Genomic DNA, 22,410 nt, shown 5'->3' with positions numbered 1-22,410 from the left:
AACATATATTTTAAAACATAATAATGTTCATGAAAGAGGTGTTAATTAAAAATTTAGATAGGAATACAATTAAATTAGATATAAGGGAAATGTTTGGGAGATCATCTGGTGATTTTAATATTTTTAGTTTTTTAAGAAGAACGGGTGTTTTGGGGAGATTGTAGAAGTAAAAATATGATCTATACTCCAATCTGGAAGGTGGCGCTAACGCACATAATGTTGTTTGCCAACCGCCATAAGAAAGAGGAAGAAGAAGTTACTGCGCATGCTCCCTGGACTTCCTGTGTTCAGAACGTAATCGGTGACTCCGGTCCGGTGGCGTGAGCGATACAGAACCAGAATCTGGAGCAATTTGGGGCTGCGATGGAGGGCCAGGACCAGAAGCAGGACCAGAACCAAGACCAGCACCAGGACTGGGGATCCTCCTGCTGTCCTTCCAAGTGGAAGAAGGTGAGTGTGATTCTGGACTGCTACTAAAAATCCGGTCGGTCTCTAACTTTACCGAACTGGACCTGAACCTGTCTAGTCGATCCGAACTGAGCCCGAGTTCTGATCCACCAGCAGTGAATAATCCGACTCCAGCGGCTGGTTTTCCTCGTGAACAGACTGAATTAGTGGTTCAAATGTTTACGGTGAAGTATTGCTTTGTAAACCATTTATTGACTAAATAAGCAACAATTTTGACAAAACCATTTATGCTGCTAAATTATTGAATAAATGGACAAATGAGCGCAACAACAAATATTTATTATTTTTAAAATATTCTTCAGGTCAGTCAAGACATTAATGTAAAGGCCAATGAATAGATTCATAAAACTAAATATATATTTTTTCTTTTTTTACAGTTTATTTAGCTGTGCCTTCTAATTTTTCCTGGCCTGCTGTGAACATTTTCTGGGTTGGGTTGAAGTTAGTTCATCTCTCCAGAGTTTCTGTGATCAATCCTTCAGGCTCTTTCAAAATGTGGACACTGACCCTAGCATTAGCTGCTACATGTTAGCATTGAAATGCTATTGTTGGCTACATAGACATGAATACGTAGACGCCTCATGGAGCGGGTCGGCCCGTTGCTGCGATACGTAACAGCGCCGCCATATTGAATGTGGAATATGTGCCGGTGTTATGCCCAGAAACGCATGCCTGCCCAAAATTGCATCCCCTCTCGCGGGAGCGCGCATCGCTCTAAAGTCTCGCATATTGACGAGAAACCGGACTGAAATATGACCGAAGAGGAAATTTTAAAGATATTTGTAACATTATCACGTTTCTTAACCATGTAATCCCTAAAATGGTGGGTTTTATTTCGCAAATTACTTGAAATAAATACGGTTTTTACACCTTTATTGACACATATGAGTCGAACTTTTTTTCAGTCCGTCTCTGTTGAAAACGTTCTCCGCAAATGGTTTGAAATTCTCTGCTTTGTTTTTAGATACCATAACAGCTTAAAAGCATTACAAAACAGAGGCCCATTATGTAGAACATTTTACATCATCCTTAACTTTCTAGTCTGTTAATGTAGGAGGAAATGCATTTTAATTCATCAGCCTGAAAATATTTGCATCCATCCTGTTGATATAAAAATGATAGCATTAGCTCAGAGAACAAGTGTCATTACGTAGAAAAGGTGAAATCCTTTCAGCTCTTTATTTCTTCTTTATTTCTTTATTTCTCTTTATTTCTTCTTTATTTCTTTCTCACACAATATATTTGTCAATCAAATAAATGACTAAAGACAGAGTTTCTTTTGATGTGATTATTTAATTGTTTTGGGGCATTTCTGAATAAAGAGAGAGAGAGACTGTATATACCACCTTCTGTCAAATTTTAATCGGAGTTTGATGGATTAAACAATATCAAACCTCCCCCTTCCCTCCCCCCATGAGAACTTTGTGACTAACTGACAAATTGTTAGCCAAGTATGTGGAGCAGGAAAATAGGTTGGAGTTACTTAAATGAATCAAACCAAATGGCTCAGAAGATCCAATAACTGCAAGAGGAAAAAGACTGAAGCAAAGTAGCATTCACAATGATGAGAGGACAAATTCTGGAAAGGGATCGACGTTGGGGGTTGTCACTTTAACTGCAGAAAGCTAAAAGTTAAATTTGAGTAGCCTCTGATTATTATTCTGATTAAGATCTGCAACAATAGGCATATATGTAAGTTTTTCATTTTATAGGATTAAATTATTTTAGAATTAGGGTTACAGAGAACAGACTTACCACTTATAATCTCTGATTCTGAGAAATTATCAGCCTCCTCAGAGTATGCACCTAAACAAACCAACATTATTATTAACCATGATGCATATACATATATATAAATTGAAAAAGATATTTTTAGCATTTTTTTTTACTTATGGTCAAAAAACGAAGAGAGATCCTGAGAATTGAAAGTTGTAGACCCGTCAAAATGAACCTGCTTGCCTGGAAAACCGGACATATTTCAGAATAATGCTGGTTTAAAGATGAAGCAAAATTAAAAGTTTACAACTCCTGTTGTACCAGAGATGGGAGAAGTTCTGTGGAGCTGCGATCTAGTCGAGGTGATGCATCCTTTTAAAGAGCACCATGTGGCAGTGAATCTGTTGTTTTTTCCTTCGGAAGGATTTCCTGATGCATCCTGAGGCAGGCATCACCAGCTGCAGGGTCAAAGGTCAGCCCCTCTTGCCTAGCTATAAGTTTTCTCATGTCCTGTTAAAGAGTATGATCCAGCACTTATCTGTAGTCCAACACCAAATAACGCAGCGTAAGCTATTCTCTGAAGGATTGTCAGATGTATCCTGCGGGTTTTTCTTTGGTGGGTCAGGGGTCACTCTGCTGAACGCTGCGCATCAAGAAGACAATCTGTTTAAAACCTGAGGTAGTTACAACATTCCTAATCTAATTCAACATTGTTTAGAATATAGTTTATTTATTTATTCACTATTCACTTACAAGTAAATTATTCAGTTTATATTGGCTAATTCAAAGAGTTCAGGAGGAGTTAATGGTCAGCAGATGGTCACAGAGGGAGGTCAGGAGGTCACAAAAAGGCAGAAGATCTCATCTGCTGCCACATACAAGATGGCGGCGACATAACGCAGGACTCAGCGCTCAGTGAGGCGTCTACGGATTCATGTCTATGGTTGGCTAGATAGAATAGGCTAACTCATTTTAAGTCGGTGTTTCTCAATCCTGGTCCTCAGCCCCCCTGCTCTGCATGTTTTAGATGAGCCTCTATTGCAGAACAGCTGATTCAAATGACTGCATGACCATCAATTACTGCAGAAGCCTGTTAATCACCCAGAGATACAATCCAGGTGGCAGAAGGGAAACACCTAAAACATGCAGGACAGGAGGCCTGAGGACCAGGCGGAGAAACTCTGGTTTAGCTCAACTTAAACACATCAATAGTGTTTTCCATCGTCCAGTCAGATCATTTAAAAGCAGAAATTAACCGAGAGAACCCGCTTCCATTGCTAATGTTAGTGACGCAGCTGTGCGTCACATTTACGATTGTACCAGAAACACAGGAATACAAAGGTTCCGCCTTGGGACTGTTGCATGTAAAAAATGTATATATAAATATTGCAATTAACTGGGTTGCAATATGCACCTCATTAAAATTGATGTAATTAATTATTCTTAATGAATGTGTTAAAATCCCATCTCTCTGTTATTATCAACATTCCTGATTCATTTGTGGATTGTGAAGCAAAGAAGAGAGGAAGGACAGTTCTGTTTGGATTTTAATGAACTGGGAACTTTGGCCGGGTTCTGTCGTTCGCTAAACTTCCAACATCCTCAGAATGACAAGAAAAAGGTGAGGAGGATCCAGTGGTTCTGTCGCTTGGCCTCCAGGATCTGAGCTGCTCTTGCTTCCATATTGGATCAGCTGCCAGCAAAAGGTCTGCGGCTCTCTGGGACCTGAACCTCCATCTTTCCCCTGCAGTCACTCTGAAGCTGCTGCTGGAAAACGAACCGTTTCTGACAGCTTGATGATGTTGACGCCTCCATAACCAGATCGGCAGCAAGAGGAGATCGTCTGGACGACCAAAGAAAAAACCTTTAGAGATGAAGTTCCTGAGGAAGAATCTGAAGTGGGAAGAAAACAAGTCCAAGGTGAAGAAAGCAGGAAGTAGAGCCAAAATATCCAGAACTTAACTGGAGATGATGACCAATCTGGATGAGTAGATCTGCTGGTCCATCAACTCTCCAATCGTCTTGTTGATGAAGAACCAGCAGAGAAATGTTTCCTCCATTAATCTGTTAATGTGATCTTTGAAAATGTATTCAGTCTGTAAAACCAATGTTGGTTTAGATTTTTGATTTTGATGATGAAAGCAGAGAGTTTAATAAATAAGATTTCAAATAAGATCATTAGAAACTCGTCTAGAAGGGAACTCATCTTCGGGTTTCCTCTTTGTTTTTAGGGTTAAACATTGGTCCAGATACGATCTGTTTTCTCCTCCATGTAGATTCTGACGCATTCAAATGTTATTTTTTTGTGTTCAGCAGAAACGTAAAGGGAAAGCGGGGTCAAAGGGTCACCGCTGTCCACTGTGTAGCAAAACCTTCCAGTCAGCTGAGAGGCTGAAGGTCCACCAGATCGTCCACAGTGAGGAGAGACCACACATCTGCGGCGACTGCGGCGCCTCCTTCAAGGTGTTGAACTCCCTGAAGCTCCATTGGCGGATTCACACCGGAGAGAAACCGTACAGCTGTGTGGAGTGCGGAGCGTCCTTCTCCGTGTCCAGCAGTCTGAAGAAACACCAGCGGCTCCACACGGGGGAGAAACCGTACAAGTGTGACGTGTGTGGGAAGTGTTTCACTGAGTCCAGCGCCTTGACAGTCCACAGACGTAGACACATGGGTGAGACACCGTACCAGTGTGACGTGTGTGGGAAGGGATGTACAACATTGTCTGAGCTGAGACAGCACCGGCGCCAGCACACCGGAGAGAAACCGTTCTGGTGTCACCAGTGTGACAAACGTTTCATCACCAAGCAGAGTCTGCAGAACCACGAGGTCATCCACTCGGACCTGAAACCGTTCATCTGTGGCGAGTGCGGAGCAGCCTTCAAGCTGGCCGTCTCCCTGAGGGGCCACCAGCGGGTTCACGCCGGGTACCAGTGTGACGCCTGCGGGGAGATGTTTGCCACAGCGCTGATCCGAGCCAATCACAAACGTAGCCACAAGTGGCTGGACATGCTGTGGCGCAACGAGCGTCTCCAGAAGCTCCAGATGATGTCCGCCGGACACGGCGTGGTTCCAGGACAGACTGGACCACCCGCCGGACCCGGAGATCTAGCTGTGAAAAGAGAATGGACTGAGTCATGATCAGAACCGGCCAGCTGGATCCGGAAGGCTTCATGCCTGCTGTTCATCAGCCGGACCAACAGGAACCTGAAGGAAGGTCAGACGTCATCTTGTCTTCAGGAAGATTCTACTGGTCTTTACTTGAACTTTAATAATCAGATTTCTTGCTGCAAATATTGAAGTTATATTTCTGTAGTTTTCAGAATAAAGTTTTTGTTTAATCAAACTATTTTCTGTTGAGTCATCACTTCCTGGTGGAGTTTGGATCACTTCCTGCTTTCTGTGGGGCATCATGGTCTTCCTGTTAATGTTTCCTCACTGCTCAGTTCAGTTTCAGTTCTCTGGATCACTTAAGGTGGTCTGCTGGTTTCCTGAATGTCAGTCAGAGATTCTGGACCTTCAGCTGCTTTCAGGTTTTCATTTCATTTCTTCATTATTGGGTTTTAGTTGGACTGATGGAAATGGAGCAGATTTAATGTCCTGCGTTATTTAAGCATTTTTACTGAAACATTTACAGATTTTTCTTTTTTTGAGTAGTTGCATTTACTTTACTTTTCAAATACAGTTATTTCAATAAAGAATCAAGTAAAGGTCTGGATGAATCTGGTTATTTCTTCTAAATCCAACAATGTTTCATTAAAAATGAGCAAACAGAATTATCTGACAGCATTAAAATGTTTGAGTTTAATCTCTTCTTGAGTGCAACATGGGTTGACCTTCTGTAGCTTATCTCTGCCTCTATGGGGCGCCACACACCTGCAAAATGTTTGTTGCTGTTGGACATTTTTTCTACCAGAATAAATAATTTCTTCTTGGAATATTTAACTTTTTAGATTTTTGAGTTTCTAATTTATATGATAATTTAAATCATCTGAAAATATTTTTTCTCCAACTCAACATTTTCTATTCACCTCAGAAATCTAACTGATTTAAAAAAAAAATCATATTTTCATGAACTCCATCATATGTGATGTTTATTACAGGAGGGAGACATTGTGAAACAATAACCTAGAAGCTCTAAATGTTGTTTATTAATTCGTGGAGGTCTGTCCAGCTCCCTCGATGCAGGATTTGGTCCAGTCCCAGAGGACTTCCTCTGAGCTTCCAGCAGGGGGCATCTCCTCACTTGTCAGCGTCCTTCACCTTGCTGTCGTACGTTCCGGCGTCCTTGTACGCGTTCACGTAGCCCGTGTGCTCCACCAGGTCTTCGCGGCCTTCGCGACCTTTGCCCCGGCCGCTGTCGTCGAAGCGCTCCTTGTGGGACCCGGTGTAGCGGGACGTGTCAGTCAGACGGTCCACCGTTGCCGTCTTCGCCACTTTCTGAGGGACACAGAGAGGACAGGAAGGAAATTGGGGGACAAGTGAAGCTACTTCCTGTCTGCTCAGCAGAATGGGTCAGAAAAGTTAGGAGTTCCTGACTTTAAGATGAATTTGATCAGAAATATTTAGTTAAAAATCAAGATTTCACAAACACTTCAATACTCATGATTCTAAGTGGAAGACTGATTATGAAGAACCCAATCCAACAGCGAATGACTGTTTGGTTAAACAGCAGCAACTAAAGTCAGTCAGTTGGAGGATCTTACGATCCCCAGAACAGAAAAGTAGCATCGTCTCTTCCGACATTATTGGGTCTCCCAGTTTAACGTAGATAGAAAACGTCTGCAGGCCGGCATTAAGGGACACCAGACAAACTTAACGCCCGGAGTGTTGCTCCTGCCATGAGGCTACATCCAGGAAGCTTTATCGCTGCGGGGGCCGGGGTCGGAGCTCTTCGGTTTGAACATCAGTTTCTAAATCTTGCGAGTGAACCAACTGGACGCCTTCAGGTTTATTCCAGCCTTTGTGATAAATTTTGTTTCATCAGCAGTTCAGTGATTTTCCTCTGAACATCTTTGCTTCTCAGAAAGTCAGATTAGCAGAAGCTAATCGAGGGTCAGACATTTTCTGCTCTAAACTCACCCGGTCCAGCGTTTCTGGAAGCTTTCTGTTTCTGTTCAGTCAGAAACAGAAAGTAAGCGTGATTCAACTGAACAGGAAACGTCTCCATGAAGGCTCACCGTCACGCCGACATTGGTCGGCTCTTGGCCCTCCACCAGCTTGTGAATGGACTGCAGCGCTGCCTCTTTACTTTGACCTTTGAACCTCTTGGGAGCCAGTTCTTCCAGCGCCTGCTGGAACTCCTTGTAGGTGATGACTCGAGCCGACCTCTGTCTGGAAGACATAGAGATATTCCATCAACAACCTTCATCTCAGACCTTCACCGGAACCTTTATTCACTCCAGAACCTCCAATGGATCCAGTGCCAAACTGAATCTGCTGCTTCTACATGAGTCATGAGAGGAGACCCCGACCCGATGTGGATCCGCTGCAGAGAAACTCACTTCACTTTGGAGAAGACGATGTCCACGTCGGTGCCGGTGACGCTCTTCCCATCGATGACCCGGCAGTCCTTGCACAGCTTGGCCCAGGCCTTCCCGGTCAGCTCCCTGCCGCTCGCCTTCGTGTCTCCGTAGAGGGAGAACTTCTTGAAGGCCACAAAGAGCGGCTCCACGTCCGAACTGACCGCCATGATGAGACGACAGCTGTAGAAGAGCAAAGGTCAGTGAACGCACCGTCACTATGAGCATTTACATGTGAAAACTGTGGAACAGAACCCGTCTGACAACAGGAAGTAGGCATAAGATCTCAGAAATCAACAAAGCATTCCATAACGGACCAGAACCAAAACATCAGTCCGTCTAGAAACACTTCAAGAACAGAACCGTCTCTAAGGTTCTGAACTTCACCTGGAACAGAACCTCCTACAGCTGAACGTCCGACGGTCAGTTTACTACCAGTTTACTACCATTTTATCAACAGTTTATCACCAGTTTGATATCAGTTTATCACCAGTTTACTACCAGTTTATCACCAGTTTACTGCCAGTTTATCACCAGTTTACTACCAGTTTATCACCAGTTTACTGCCAGTTTATTACCAATTTACTACCAGTTTATCACCAGCTTACTGCCTGTTTATCACCAGTTTACTACCAGTTTATCACCAGTTTATCACCAGTTTACTACCAGTTTATCACCAGTTTGATATCAGTTTATCACCAGTTTACTGCCAGTTTATCACCAGTTTACTACCAGTTTATCACCAGTTTACTACCAGTTTATCACCAATTTACTACCAGTTTATCACCAGTTTACTGCCAGTTTATCACCAGTTTACTGCCAGTTTATCACCAGTTTACTACCAGTTTATCACCAGTTTACTACCAGTTTATTACCAATTTACTACAAGTTTATTACCAATTTACTACCAGTTTATCACCAGTTTATCACCAGTTTACTGCCAGTTTATCACCAGTTTACTACCAGTTTATCACCAGTTTACTGCCAGTTTATCACCAGTTTACTACCAGTTCATCACCAGTTTACTACCAGTTTACTGCCAATTTATCACCAGTTTACTACCAGTTTATCACCAGTTTACTGCCAGTTTATCACCAGTTTACTACCAGTTTATCACCAGTTTACTGCCAGTTTATCACCAGTTTACTACCAGTTTATCACCAGCTTACTGCCAGTTTATCACCAGTTTACTACCAGTTCATCACCAGTTTACTACCAGTTCATTACCAATTTACTACCAGTTTATCACCAGCTTACTGCCAGTTTATCACCAGTTTACTATCAGTTTATCACCAGTTTACTACCAGTTTATCACCAGTTTGATATCAGTTTATCACCAGTTTACTGCCAGTTTATCACCAGTTTACTACCAGTTTATCACCAGTTTACTGCCAGTTTATCACCTGTTTACTACCAGTTTATTACTAATTTACTACCAGTTTATTACCAATTTACTACCAGTTTATCACCAGTTTACTGCCAGTTTATCACCAGTTTACTACCAGTTTATCACCAGTTTACTACCAGTTTATCACCAGTTTACTACCAGTTCATCACCAGTTTACTACCAGTTTATTACCTATTTACTACCAGTTTATCACCAGTTTACTGCCTGTTTATCACCAGTTTACTACCAGTTTATCACCAGTTTACTACCAGTTTATCACCAGTTTACTGCCAGTTTATCAACAGTTTACTGCCTGTTTATCACCAGTTTACTACCAGTTTATCACCAGTTTACTGCCTGTTTATCACCAGTTTACTACCAGTTTATCACCAGTTTACTACCAGTTTATCACCAGTTTACTGCCTGTTTATCACCAGTTTACTACCAGTTTATCACCAGTTTACTACCAGTTTATCACCAGTTTACTGCCAGTTTATCACCAGTTTACTACCAGTTTATCACCAGTTTACTGCCTGTTTATCACCAGTTTACTGCCTGTTTATCACCAGTTTACTGCCTGTTTATCACCAGTTTACTGCCTGTTTATCACCAGTTTACTACCAGTTTATTACCAGTTTACTACCAGTCTATTACCAATTTACTACCAGTTTATTACCAGTTTACTACCAGTTTATTACCGATTTACTACCAGTTTATTACCAATTTACTACCAGTTTATCAACAGTTTACTGCCTGTTTATCACCAGTTTACTACCAGTTTATCACCAGTTTACTGCCAGTTTACTGCCAGTTTATCACCAGTTTACTACCAGTTTATCACCAGTTTACTGCCTGTTTATCACCAGTTTACTACCAGTTTATCACCAGTTTACTACCAGTTTATCACCAGTTTACTGCCTGTTTATCACCAGTTTACTACCAGTTTATCACCAGTTTACTACCAGTTTATCACCAGTTTACTGCCAGTTTATCACCAGTTTACTACCAGTTTATCACCAGTTTACTGCCTGTTTATCACCAGTTTACTGCCTGTTTATCACCAGTTTACTGCCTGTTTATCACCAGTTTACTGCCTGTTTATCACCAGTTTACTACCAGTTTATTACCAGTTTACTACCAGTCTATTACCAGTTTACTACCAGTTTATTACCAGTTTACTACCAGTTTATTACCGATTTACTACCAGTTTATTACCAATTTACTACCAGTTTATCAACAGTTTACTGCCTGTTTATCACCAGTTTACTACCAGTTTATCACCAGTTTACTACCAGTTTATCACCAGTTTACTGCCAGTTTATCACCAGTTTACTACCAGTTTATCACCAGTTTACTGCCTGTTTATGACCAGTTTACTACCAGTTTATCACCAGTTTACTACCAGTTTATCAACAGTTTACTACCAGTTTATCACCAGTTTACTGCCAGTTTATCACCTGTTTACTACCAGTTTATTACTAATTTACTACCAGTTTATTACCAATTTACTACCAGTTTATCACCAGTTTACTGCCAGTTTATCACCAGTTTACTACCAGTTTATCACCAGTTTACTACCAGTTTATCACCAGTTTACTACCAGTTCATCACCAGTTTACTACCAGTTTATTACCTATTTACTACCAGTTTATCACCAGTTTACTGCCTGTTTATCACCAGTTTACTACCAGTTTATCACCAGTTTACTACCAGTTTATCACCAGTTTACTGCCAGTTTATCAACAGTTTACTGCCTGTTTATCACCAGTTTATCACCAGTTTACTGCCTGTTTATCACCAGTTTACTACCAGTTTATTACCTATTTACTACCAGTTTATCACCAGTTTACTGCCTGTTTATCACCAGTTTACTACCAGTTTATCACCAGTTTACTACCAGTTTATCACCAGTTTACTGCCAGTTTATCAACAGTTTACTGCCTGTTTATCACCAGTTTATCACCAGTTTACTGCCTGTTTATCACCAGTTTACTACCAGTTTATCACCAGTTTACTGCCTGTTTATCACCAGTTTACTACCAGTTTATCACCAGTTTACTACCAGTTTATCACCAGTTTACTGCCAGTTTATCACCAGTTTACTACCAGTTTATCACCAGTTTACTGCCTGTTTATCACCAGTTTACTACCAGTTTATCACCAGTTTACTACCAGTTTATCACCAGTTTACTGCCTGTTTATCACCAGTTTACTACCAGTTTATCACCAGTTTACTACCAGTTTATCACCAGTTTACTGCCAGTTTATCACCAGTTTACTACCAGTTTATCACCAGTTTACTGCCTGTTTATCACCAGTTTACTGCCTGTTTATCACCAGTTTACTGCCTGTTTATCACCAGTTTACTGCCTGTTTATCACCAGTTTACTACCAGTTTATTACCAGTTTACTACCAGTCTATTACCAATTTACTACCAGTTTATTACCAGTTTACTACCAGTTTATTACCGATTTACTACCAGTTTATTACCAATTTACTACCAGTTTATCAACAGTTTACTGCCTGTTTATCACCAGTTTACTACCAGTTTATCACCAGTTTACTGCCAGTTTATCACCAGTTTACTGCCAGTTTATCACCAGTTTACTACCAGTTTATCACCAGTTTACTGCCTGTTTATCACCAGTTTACTACCAGTTTATCACCAGTTTACTACCAGTTTATCACCAGTTTACTGCCTGTTTATCACCAGTTTACTACCAGTTTATCACCAGTTTACTACCAGTTTATCACCAGTTTACTGCCAGTTTATCACCAGTTTACTACCAGTTTATCACCAGTTTACTGCCTGTTTATCACCAGTTTACTGCCTGTTTATCACCAGTTTACTGCCTGTTTATCACCAGTTTACTGCCTGTTTATCACCAGTTTACTGCCTGTTTATCACCAGTTTACTACCAGTTTATTACCAGTTTACTACCAGTCTATTACCAGTTTACTACCAGTTTATTACCAGTTTACTACCAGTTTATTACCGATTTACTACCAGTTTATTACCAATTTACTACCAGTTTATCAACAGTTTACTGCCTGTTTATCACCAGTTTACTACCAGTTTATCACCAGTTTACTACCAGTTTATCACCAGTTTACTGCCAGTTTATCACCAGTTTACTACCAGTTTATCACCAGTTTACTGCCTGTTTATGACCAGTTTACTACCAGTTTATCACCAGTTTACTACCAGTTTATCAACAGTTTACTACCAGTTTATCACCAGTTTACTGCCAGTTTATCACCTGTTTACTACCAGTTTATTACTAATTTACTACCAGTTTATTACCAATTTACTACCAGTTTATCACCAGTTTACTGCCAGTTTATCACCAGTTTACTGCCAGTTTATCACCAGTTTACTACCAGTTTATCACCAGTTTACTACCAGTTTATGACCAGTTTACTACCAGTTCATCACCAGTTTACTACCAGTTTATTACCTATTTACTACCAGTTTATCACCAGTTTACTGCCTGTTTATCACCAGTTTACTACCAGTTTATCACCAGTTTACTACCAGTTTATCACCAGTTTACTGCCAGTTTATCAACAGTTTACTGCCTGTTTATCACCAGTTTATCACCAGTTTACTGCCTGTTTATCACCAGTTTACTACCAGTTTATTACCTATTTACTACCAGTTTATCACCAGTTTACTGCCTGTTTATCACCAGTTTACTACCAGTTTATCACCAGTTTACTACCAGTTTATCACCAGTTTACTGCCAGTTTATCAACAGTTTACTGCCTGTTTATCACCAGTTTATCACCAGTTTACTGCCTGTTTATCACCAGTTTACTACCAGTTTATCACCAGTTTACTGCCTGTTTATCACCAGTTTACTACCAGTTTATCACCAGTTTACTACCAGTTTATCACCAGTTTACTGCCAGTTTATCACCAGTTTACTACCAGTTTATCACCAGTTTACTGCCTGTTTATCACCAGTTTACTACCAGTTTATCACCAGTTTACTACCAGTTTATCACCAGTTTACTGCCTGTTTATCACCAGTTTACTACCAGTTTATCACCAGTTTACTACCAGTTTATCACCAGTTTACTGCCAGTTTATCACCAGTTTACTACCAGTTTATCACCAGTTTACTGCCTGTTTATCACCAGTTTACTGCCTGTTTATCACCAGTTTACTGCCTGTTTATCACCAGTTTACTGCCTGTTTATCACCAGTTTACTACCAGTTTATTACCAGTTTACTACCAGTCTATTACCAATTTACTACCAGTTTATTACCAGTTTACTACCAGTTTATTACCGATTTACTACCAGTTTATTACCAATTTACTACCAGTTTATCAACAGTTTACTGCCTGTTTATCACCAGTTTACTACCAGTTTATCACCAGTTTACTGCCAGTTTATCACCAGTTTACTGCCAGTTTATCACCAGTTTACTACCAGTTTATCACCAGTTTACTGCCTGTTTATCACCAGTTTACTACCAGTTTATCACCAGTTTACTACCAGTTTATCACCAGTTTACTGCCTGTTTATCACCAGTTTACTACCAGTTTATCACCAGTTTACTACCAGTTTATCACCAGTTTACTGCCAGTTTATCACCAGTTTACTACCAGTTTATCACCAGTTTACTGCCTGTTTATCACCAGTTTACTGCCTGTTTATCACCAGTTTACTGCCTGTTTATCACCAGTTTACTGCCTGTTTATCACCAGTTTACTGCCTGTTTATCACCAGTTTACTGCCTGTTTATCACCAGTTTACTACCAGTTTATCACCAGTTTACTGCCTGTTTATCACCAGTTTACTGCCTGTTTATCACCAGTTTACTACCAGTTTATCACCAGTTTACTGCCTGTTTATCACCAGTTTACTACCAGTTTATCACCAGTTTACTACCAGTTTATCACCAGTTTACTGCCAGTTTATCAACAGTTTACTGCCTGTTTATCACCAGTTTACTACCAGTTTATCACCAGTTTACTGCCTGTTTATCACCAGTTTACTACCAGTTTATCACCAGTTTACTACCAGTTTATCACCAGTTTACTGCCTGTTTATCACCAGTTTACTACCAGTTTATCACCAGTTTACTACCAGTTTATCACCAGTTTACTGCCAGTTTATCACCAGTTTACTACCAGTTTATCACCAGTTTACTGCCTGTTTATCACCAGTTTACTGCCTGTTTATCACCAGTTTACTGCCTGTTTATCACCAGTTTACTGCCTGTTTATCACCAGTTTACTACCAGTTTATTACCAGTTTACTACCAGTCTATTACCAATTTACTACCAGTTTATTACCAGTTTACTACCAGTTTATTACCGATTTACTACCAGTTTATTACCAATTTACTACCAGTTTATCAACAGTTTACTGCCTGTTTATCACCAGTTTACTACCAGTTTATCACCAGTTTACTGCCAGTTTACTGCCAGTTTATCACCAGTTTACTACCAGTTTATCACCAGTTTACTGCCTGTTTATCACCAGTTTACTACCAGTTTATCACCAGTTTACTACCAGTTTATCACCAGTTTACTGCCTGTTTATCACCAGTTTACTACCAGTTTATCACCAGTTTACTACCAGTTTATCACCAGTTTACTGCCAGTTTATCACCAGTTTACTACCAGTTTATCACCAGTTTACTGCCTGTTTATCACCAGTTTACTGCCTGTTTATCACCAGTTTACTGCCTGTTTATCACCAGTTTACTGCCTGTTTATCACCAGTTTACTACCAGTTTATTACCAGTTTACTACCAGTCTATTACCAGTTTACTACCAGTTTATTACCAGTTTACTACCAGTTTATTACCGATTTACTACCAGTTTATTACCAATTTACTACCAGTTTATCAACAGTTTACTGCCTGTTTATCACCAGTTTACTACCAGTTTATCACCAGTTTACTACCAGTTTATCACCAGTTTACTGCCAGTTTATCACCAGTTTACTACCAGTTTATCACCAGTTTACTGCCTGTTTATGACCAGTTTACTACCAGTTTATCACCAGTTTACTACCAGTTTATCAACAGTTTACTACCAGTTTATCACCAGTTTACTGCCAGTTTATCACCTGTTTACTACCAGTTTATTACTAATTTACTACCAGTTTATTACCAATTTACTACCAGTTTATCACCAGTTTACTGCCAGTTTATCACCAGTTTACTACCAGTTTATCACCAGTTTACTACCAGTTTATCACCAGTTTACTACCAGTTCATCACCAGTTTACTACCAGTTTATTACCTATTTACTACCAGTTTATCACCAGTTTACTGCCTGTTTATCACCAGTTTACTACCAGTTTATCACCAGTTTACTACCAGTTTATCACCAGTTTACTGCCAGTTTATCAACAGTTTACTGCCTGTTTATCACCAGTTTATCACCAGTTTACTGCCTGTTTATCACCAGTTTACTACCAGTTTATTACCTATTTACTACCAGTTTATCACCAGTTTACTGCCTGTTTATCACCAGTTTACTACCAGTTTATCACCAGTTTACTACCAGTTTATCACCAGTTTACTGCCAGTTTATCAACAGTTTACTGCCTGTTTATCACCAGTTTATCACCAGTTTACTGCCTGTTTATCACCAGTTTACTACCAGTTTATCACCAGTTTACTGCCTGTTTATCACCAGTTTACTACCAGTTTATCACCAGTTTACTACCAGTTTATCACCAGTTTACTGCCAGTTTATCACCAGTTTACTACCAGTTTATCACCAGTTTACTGCCTGTTTATCACCAGTTTACTACCAGTTTATCACCAGTTTACTACCAGTTTATCACCAGTTTACTGCCTGTTTATCACCAGTTTACTACCAGTTTATCACCAGTTTACTACCAGTTTATCACCAGTTTACTGCCAGTTTATCACCAGTTTACTACCAGTTTATCACCAGTTTACTGCCTGTTTATCACCAGTTTACTGCCTGTTTATCACCAGTTTACTGCCTGTTTATCACCAGTTTACTGCCTGTTTATCACCAGTTTACTACCAGTTTATTACCAGTTTACTACCAGTCTATTACCAATTTACTACCAGTTTATTACCAGTTTACTACCAGTTTATTACCGATTTACTACCAGTTTATTACAAATTTACTACCAGTTTATCAACAGTTTACTGCCTGTTTATCACCAGTTTACTACCAGTTTATCACCAGTTTACTGCCAGTTTATCACCAGTTTACTGCCAGTTTATCACCAGTTTACTACCAGTTTATCACCAGTTTACTGCCTGTTTATCACCAGTTTACTACCAGTTTATCACCAGTTTACTACCAGTTTATCACCAGTTTACTGCCTGTTTATCACCAGTTTACTACCAGTTTATCACCAGTTTACTACCAGTTTATCACCAGTTTACTGCCAGTTTATCACCAGTTTACTACCAGTTTATCACCAGTTTACTGCCTGTTTATCACCAGTTTACTGCCTGTTTATCACCAGTTTACTGCCTGTTTATCACCAGTTTACTGCCTGTTTATCACCAGTTTACTGCCTGTTTATCACCAGTTTACTACCAGTCTATTACCAGTTTACTACCAGTTTATTACCAGTTTACTACCAGTTTATTACCGATTTACTACCAGTTTATTACCAATTTACTACCAGTTTATCAACAGTTTACTGCCTGTTTATCACCAGTTTACTACCAGTTTATCACCAGTTTACTACCAGTTTATCACCAGTTTACTGCCAGTTTATCACCAGTTTACTACCAGTTTATCACCAGTTTACTGCCTGTTTATGACCAGTTTACTACCAGTTTATCACCAGTTTACTACCAGTTTATCAACAGTTTACTACCAGTTTATCACCAGTTTACTGCCAGTTTATCACCTGTTTACTACCAGTTTATTACTAATTTACTACCAGTTTATTACCAATTTACTACCAGTTTATCACCAGTTTACTGCCAGTTTATCACCAGTTTACTACCAGTTTATCACCAGTTGACTACCAGTTTATCACCAGTTTACTACCAGTTCATCACCAGTTTACTACCAGTTTATTACCTATTTACTACCAGTTTATCACCAGTTTACTGCCTGTTTATCACCAGTTTACTACCAGTTTATCACCAGTTTACTACCAGTTTATCACCAGTTTACTGCCAGTTTATCAACAGTTTACTGCCTGTTTATCACCAGTTTATCACCAGTTTACTGCCTGTTTATCACCAGTTTACTACCAGTTTATTACCTATTTACTACCAGTTTATCACCAGTTTACTGCCTGTTTATCACCAGTTTACTACCAGTTTATCACCAGTTTACTACCAGTTTATCACCAGTTTACTGCCAGTTTATCAACAGTTTACTGCCTGTTTATCACCAGTTTATCACCAGTTTACTGCCTGTTTATCACCAGTTTACTACCAGTTTATCACCAGTTTACTGCCTGTTTATCACCAGTTTACTACCAGTTTATCACCAGTTTACTACCAGTTTATCACCAGTTTACTGCCAGTTTATCACCAGTTTACTACCAGTTTATCACCAGTTTACTGCCTGTTTATCACCAGTTTACTACCAGTTTATCACCAGTTTACTACCAGTTTATCACCAGTTTACTGCCTGTTTATCACCAGTTTACTACCAGTTTATCACCAGTTTACTACCAGTTTATCACCAGTTTACTGCCAGTTTATCACCAGTTTACTACCAGTTTATCACCAGTTTACTGCCTGTTTATCACCAGTTTACTGCCTGTTTATCACCAGTTTACTGCCTGTTTATCACCAGTTTACTGCCTGTTTATCACCAGTTTACTACCAGTTTATTACCAGTTTACTACCAGTCTATTACCAATTTACTACCAGTTTATTACCAGTTTACTACCAGTTTATTACCGATTTACTACCAGTTTATTACCAATTTACTACCAGTTTATCAACAGTTTACTGCCTGTTTATCACCAGTTTACTACCAGTTTATCACCAGTTTACTGCCAGTTTATCACCAGTTTACTGCCAGTTTATCACCAGTTTACTACCAGTTTATCACCAGTTTACTGCCTGTTTATCACCAGTTTACTACCAGTCTATTACCAATTTACTACCAGTTTATTACCAGTTTACTACCAGTTTATTACCGATTTACTACCAGTTTATTACCAATTTACTACCAGTTTATCAACAGTTTACTGCCTGTTTATCACCAGTTTACTACCAGTTTATCACCAGTTTACTGCCAGTTTATCACCAGTTTACTGCCAGTTTATCACCAGTTTACTACCAGTTTATCACCAGTTTACTGCCTGTTTATCACCAGTTTACTACCAGTTTATCACCAGTTTACTACCAGTTTATCACCAGTTTACTACCAGTTTATCACCAGTTTACTGCCAGTTTATCACCAGTTTACTACCAGTTTATCACCAGTTTACTGCCAGTTTATCACCAGTTTACTACCAGTTTATCACCAGTTTACTGCCTGTTTATCACCAGTTTACTGCCTGTTTATCACCAGTTTACTGCCTGTTTATCACCAGTTTACTGCCTGTTTATCACCAGTTTACTGCCTGTTTATCACCAGTTTACTACCAGTTTATTACCAGTTTACTACCAGTCTATTACCAATTTACTACCAGTTTATTACCAGTTTACTACCAGTTTATTACCGATTTACTACCAGTTTATTACCAATTTACTACCAGTTTATCAACAGTTTACTGCCTGTTTATCACCAGTTTACTACCAGTTTATCACCAGTTTACTACCAGTTTATCACCAGTTTACTGCCAGTTTATCACCAGTTTACTACCAGTTTATCACCAGTTTACTGCCTGTTTATGACCAGTTTACTACCAGTTTATCAACAGTTTACTACCAGTTTATCACCAGTTTACTGCCTGTTTATCACCAGTTTACTGCCTGTTTATCACCAGTTTACTGCCTGTTTATCACCAGTTTACTGCCTGTTTATCACCAGTTTACTACCAGTCTATTACCAGTTTACTACCAGTTTATTACCAGTTTACTACCAGTTTATTACCGATTTACTACCAGTTTATTACCAATTTACTACCAGTTTATCAACAGTTTACTGCCTGTTTATCACCAGTTTACTACCAGTTTATCACCAGTTTACTACCAGTTTATCACCAGTTTACTGCCAGTTTATCACCAGTTTACTACCAGTTTATCACCAGTTTACTGCCTGTTTATGACCAGTTTACTACCAGTTTATCACCAGTTTACTACCAGTTTATCAACAGTTTACTACCAGTTTATCACCAGTTTACTGCCAGTTTATCACCTGTTTACTACCAGTTTATTACTAATTTACTACCAGTTTATTACCAATTTACTACCAGTTTATCACCAGTTTACTGCCAGTTTATCACCAGTTTACTACCAGTTTATCACCAGTTTACTACCAGTTTATCACCAGTTTACTACCAGTTCATCACCAGTTTACTACCAGTTTATTACCTATTTACTACCAGTTTATCACCAGTTTACTGCCTGTTTATCACCAGTTTACTACCAGTTTATCACCAGTTTACTACCAGTTTATCACCAGTTTACTGCCAGTTTATCAACAGTTTACTGCCTGTTTATCACCAGTTTATCACCAGTTTACTGCCTGTTTATCACCAGTTTACTACCAGTTTATTACCTATTTACTACCAGTTTATCACCAGTTTACTGCCTGTTTATCACCAGTTTACTACCAGTTTATCACCAGTTTACTACCAGTTTATCACCAGTTTACTGCCAGTTTATCAACAGTTTACTGCCTGTTTATCACCAGTTTATCACCAGTTTACTGCCTGTTTATCACCAGTTTACTACCAGTTTATCACCAGTTTACTGCCTGTTTATCACCAGTTTACTACCAGTTTATCACCAGTTTACTACCAGTTTATCACCAGTTTACTGCCAGTTTATCACCAGTTTACTACCAGTTTATCACCAGTTTACTGCCTGTTTATCACCAGTTTACTACCAGTTTATCACCAGTTTACTACCAGTTTATCACCAGTTTACTGCCTGTTTATCACCAGTTTACTACCAGTTTATCACCAGTTTACTACCAGTTTATCACCAGTTTACTGCCAGTTTATCACCAGTTTACTACCAGTTTATCACCAGTTTACTGCCTGTTTATCACCAGTTTACTGCCTGTTTATCACCAGTTTACTGCCTGTTTATCACCAGTTTACTGCCTGTTTATCACCAGTTTACTACCAGTTTATTACCAGTTTACTACCAGTCTATTACCAATTTACTACCAGTTTATTACCAGTTTACTACCAGTTTATTACCGATTTACTACCAGTTTATTACCAATTTACTACCAGTTTATCAACAGTTTACTGCCTGTTTATCACCAGTTTACTACCAGTTTATCACCAGTTTACTGCCAGTTTATCACCAGTTTACTGCCAGTTTATCACCAGTTTACTACCAGTTTATCACCAGTTTACTGCCTGTTTATCACCAGTTTACTACCAGTTTATCACCAGTTTACTACCAGTTTATCACCAGTTTACTACCAGTTTATCACCAGTTTACTGCCAGTTTATCACCAGTTTACTACCAGTTTATCACCAGTTTACTGCCAGTTTATCACCAGTTTACTACCAGTTTATCACCAGTTTACTGCCTGTTTATCACCAGTTTACTGCCTGTTTATCACCAGTTTACTGCCTGTTTATCACCAGTTTACTGCCTGTTTATCACCAGTTTACTGCCTGTTTATCACCAGTTTACTACCAGTTTATTACCAGTTTACTACCAGTCTATTACCAATTTACTACCAGTTTATTACCAGTTTACTACCAGTTTATTACCGATTTACTACCAGTTTATTACCAATTTACTACCAGTTTATCAACAGTTTACTGCCTGTTTATCACCAGTTTACTACCAGTTTATCACCAGTTTACTACCAGTTTATCACCAGTTTACTGCCAGTTTATCACCAGTTTACTACCAGTTTATCACCAGTTTACTGCCTGTTTATGACCAGTTTACTACCAGTTTATCAACAGTTTACTACCAGTTTATCACCAGTTTACTACCAGTTTATCACCAGTTTACTACCAGTTTATCACCAGTTTACTACCAGTTTATCACCAGTTTACTACCAGTTTATCATCAGTTTACTACCAGTTTATCAACAGTTTACTACCAGTTTATCAACAGTTTACTACCAGTTTATCAACAGTTTACCAGTTTACTGTTCCTTTGGATGACTTTTATACTTTAACTCTTAGTTTTCAAACTTGTGTGTCTGTCTGTGTGTGTGTGTGTGTGTGTGTGTGTGTGTGTGTGTGTGTGTGTGTGTGCATGTGTGTGTGAGGGAGTGTGAGGATTTGTGCTTTCTCAGGCACATGTCGATGTAATCTCTAGCAGTGGTTGCCGTGGTAACAGTGCTGGATGTAAACAGTCTGAAGGGCTCAGCCAATCACTGCTGAGCTGAGCCAAAGTGGGCGGAGCTAAGGCTCAGTGCTGAGCTCTGGGTCTAACGACGTTCACTTTTGACATGGAGAGGTCAGAGGTCACTTGGCTCCTCAGTGAGGAATCTGTTCTGATGCAGTTGATCCAAAATATGCTCTGATGGAAACTAAAAGCCCAGATCAGACTTCTTTAGCTCTTCATCAGCTTCTTGTTAATCCAGATTATAATCTCATATTCTCACATATGAAACCTTAAATAATCAGATCCATCTCAGACCCTCTGGTGCCAGACTGCTGGTACCGGAGATTCTGGTTCCAGTACAGAGGCGACGGCCTGAATATTTCAGTTGGTTTTGCTGGAGTTTGTTGCCTTCACGGTTTGATTCCTTCGTCCAACAGGAAGCCTGCATGGCGTTGCAGTTCTCTCTGGGTTCTCCAGCTGTCCAATCACCACAGAGCTTCATGTAAAACAAGCCAATCAGGTTAAAACCTCTTAATGTCGTCAGGTGAGGAAGATGAGGGGAAGAAAGAAAAGAACTGAATGAAATCTTTGCAACAGTGATTGAAGTTGTTCTTTCGCTTCTTCACATCTCTGACCAACGCTAAAGTTACATTCTCACCAGCCCAGTTCAGCCTGTGTTAGACCAACTCTAGTAGATTCTAGTAGAACCGGGTCGACCAGACTGAAGGAGGAAAACATCCTGAGTCGGAACCGCTGACCAGAACAGAACCTCTGCAGCCTTCTGGACCAACTTGACCTCTTCACCACTTCAGCAGAACTATAAGGACCCTTCCTTCCCCCACAGTAAACGGCATCATATTAATGCAGTTTCATGACCTCTGACCTCTGCAGACTAATTTATGAGACATTTGTGATCATA

At 39.6% G+C, this 22,410-nt stretch overlaps 2 protein-coding genes across 3 annotated transcripts in view; one reads left to right on the top strand and one right to left on the bottom strand.

The window, feature by feature from the left end:
• Positions 1 to 262: 262 nt before the first annotated feature.
• On the top strand, positions 263 to 5,527 carry LOC148152627 (uncharacterized). Of its 2 annotated transcripts, none has more exons than XM_088002943.1 (2): positions 263 to 450; positions 4,498 to 5,527. In XM_088002943.1, the coding sequence occupies exons 1-2, from the start codon at positions 364 to 366 to the stop codon at positions 5,320 to 5,322; spliced, it is 912 nt and encodes a 303-aa protein (XP_087859069.1). In that variant the 5' UTR covers positions 263 to 363; the 3' UTR covers positions 5,323 to 5,527. The 2 variants fall into 2 exon arrangements, with proteins under 2 accessions (XP_087859069.1, XP_087859070.1); XM_088002944.1 differs by having other exon boundaries at positions 264 to 450; positions 4,501 to 5,527.
• A 731-nt stretch (positions 5,528 to 6,258) lies between these two features.
• The window catches only part of tppp3 (tubulin polymerization-promoting protein family member 3), a 16,475-nt gene continuing 323 nt past the window's right edge, over positions 6,259 to 22,410 (bottom strand). Inside the window, exons 2-4 of the mRNA XM_088002945.1 lie at positions 7,686 to 7,886; positions 7,362 to 7,515; positions 6,259 to 6,621 (exon numbers count right to left, since the gene is read on the bottom strand). Coding sequence (XP_087859071.1) covers positions 6,424 to 6,621; positions 7,362 to 7,515; positions 7,686 to 7,873 — 540 coding nt within the window. The 5' untranslated portion in view covers positions 7,874 to 7,886 and the 3' untranslated portion in view covers positions 6,259 to 6,423. The remainder of the gene's footprint in view (positions 6,622 to 7,361; positions 7,516 to 7,685; positions 7,887 to 22,410) is intronic.

This window comes from Poecilia mexicana, unplaced genomic scaffold (assembly GCF_051168715.1).
Source record: "Poecilia mexicana isolate PSO_F unplaced genomic scaffold, ASM5116871v1 scaffold_23, whole genome shotgun sequence".
NCBI classification, from domain to species: Eukaryota; Metazoa; Chordata; class Actinopteri; order Cyprinodontiformes; family Poeciliidae; genus Poecilia; species Poecilia mexicana.
Note: the sequence above shows the minus strand (reverse complement) of the source record. Positions and strands in the feature narration are given on the sequence as shown.

Excerpts from the sequence above, each read along its gene's own strand:
- LOC148152627 (XM_088002943.1), top strand. The coding sequence starts at position 364 with ATGGAGGGCCAGGACCAGAAGCAGGACCAGAACCAAGACCAGCACCAG. Across the intron at positions 451-4,497 it reads GTCCTTCCAAGTGGAAGAAG|CAGAAACGTAAAGGGAAAGC; the intron begins GTGAGTGTGATT and ends TTTTGTGTTCAG.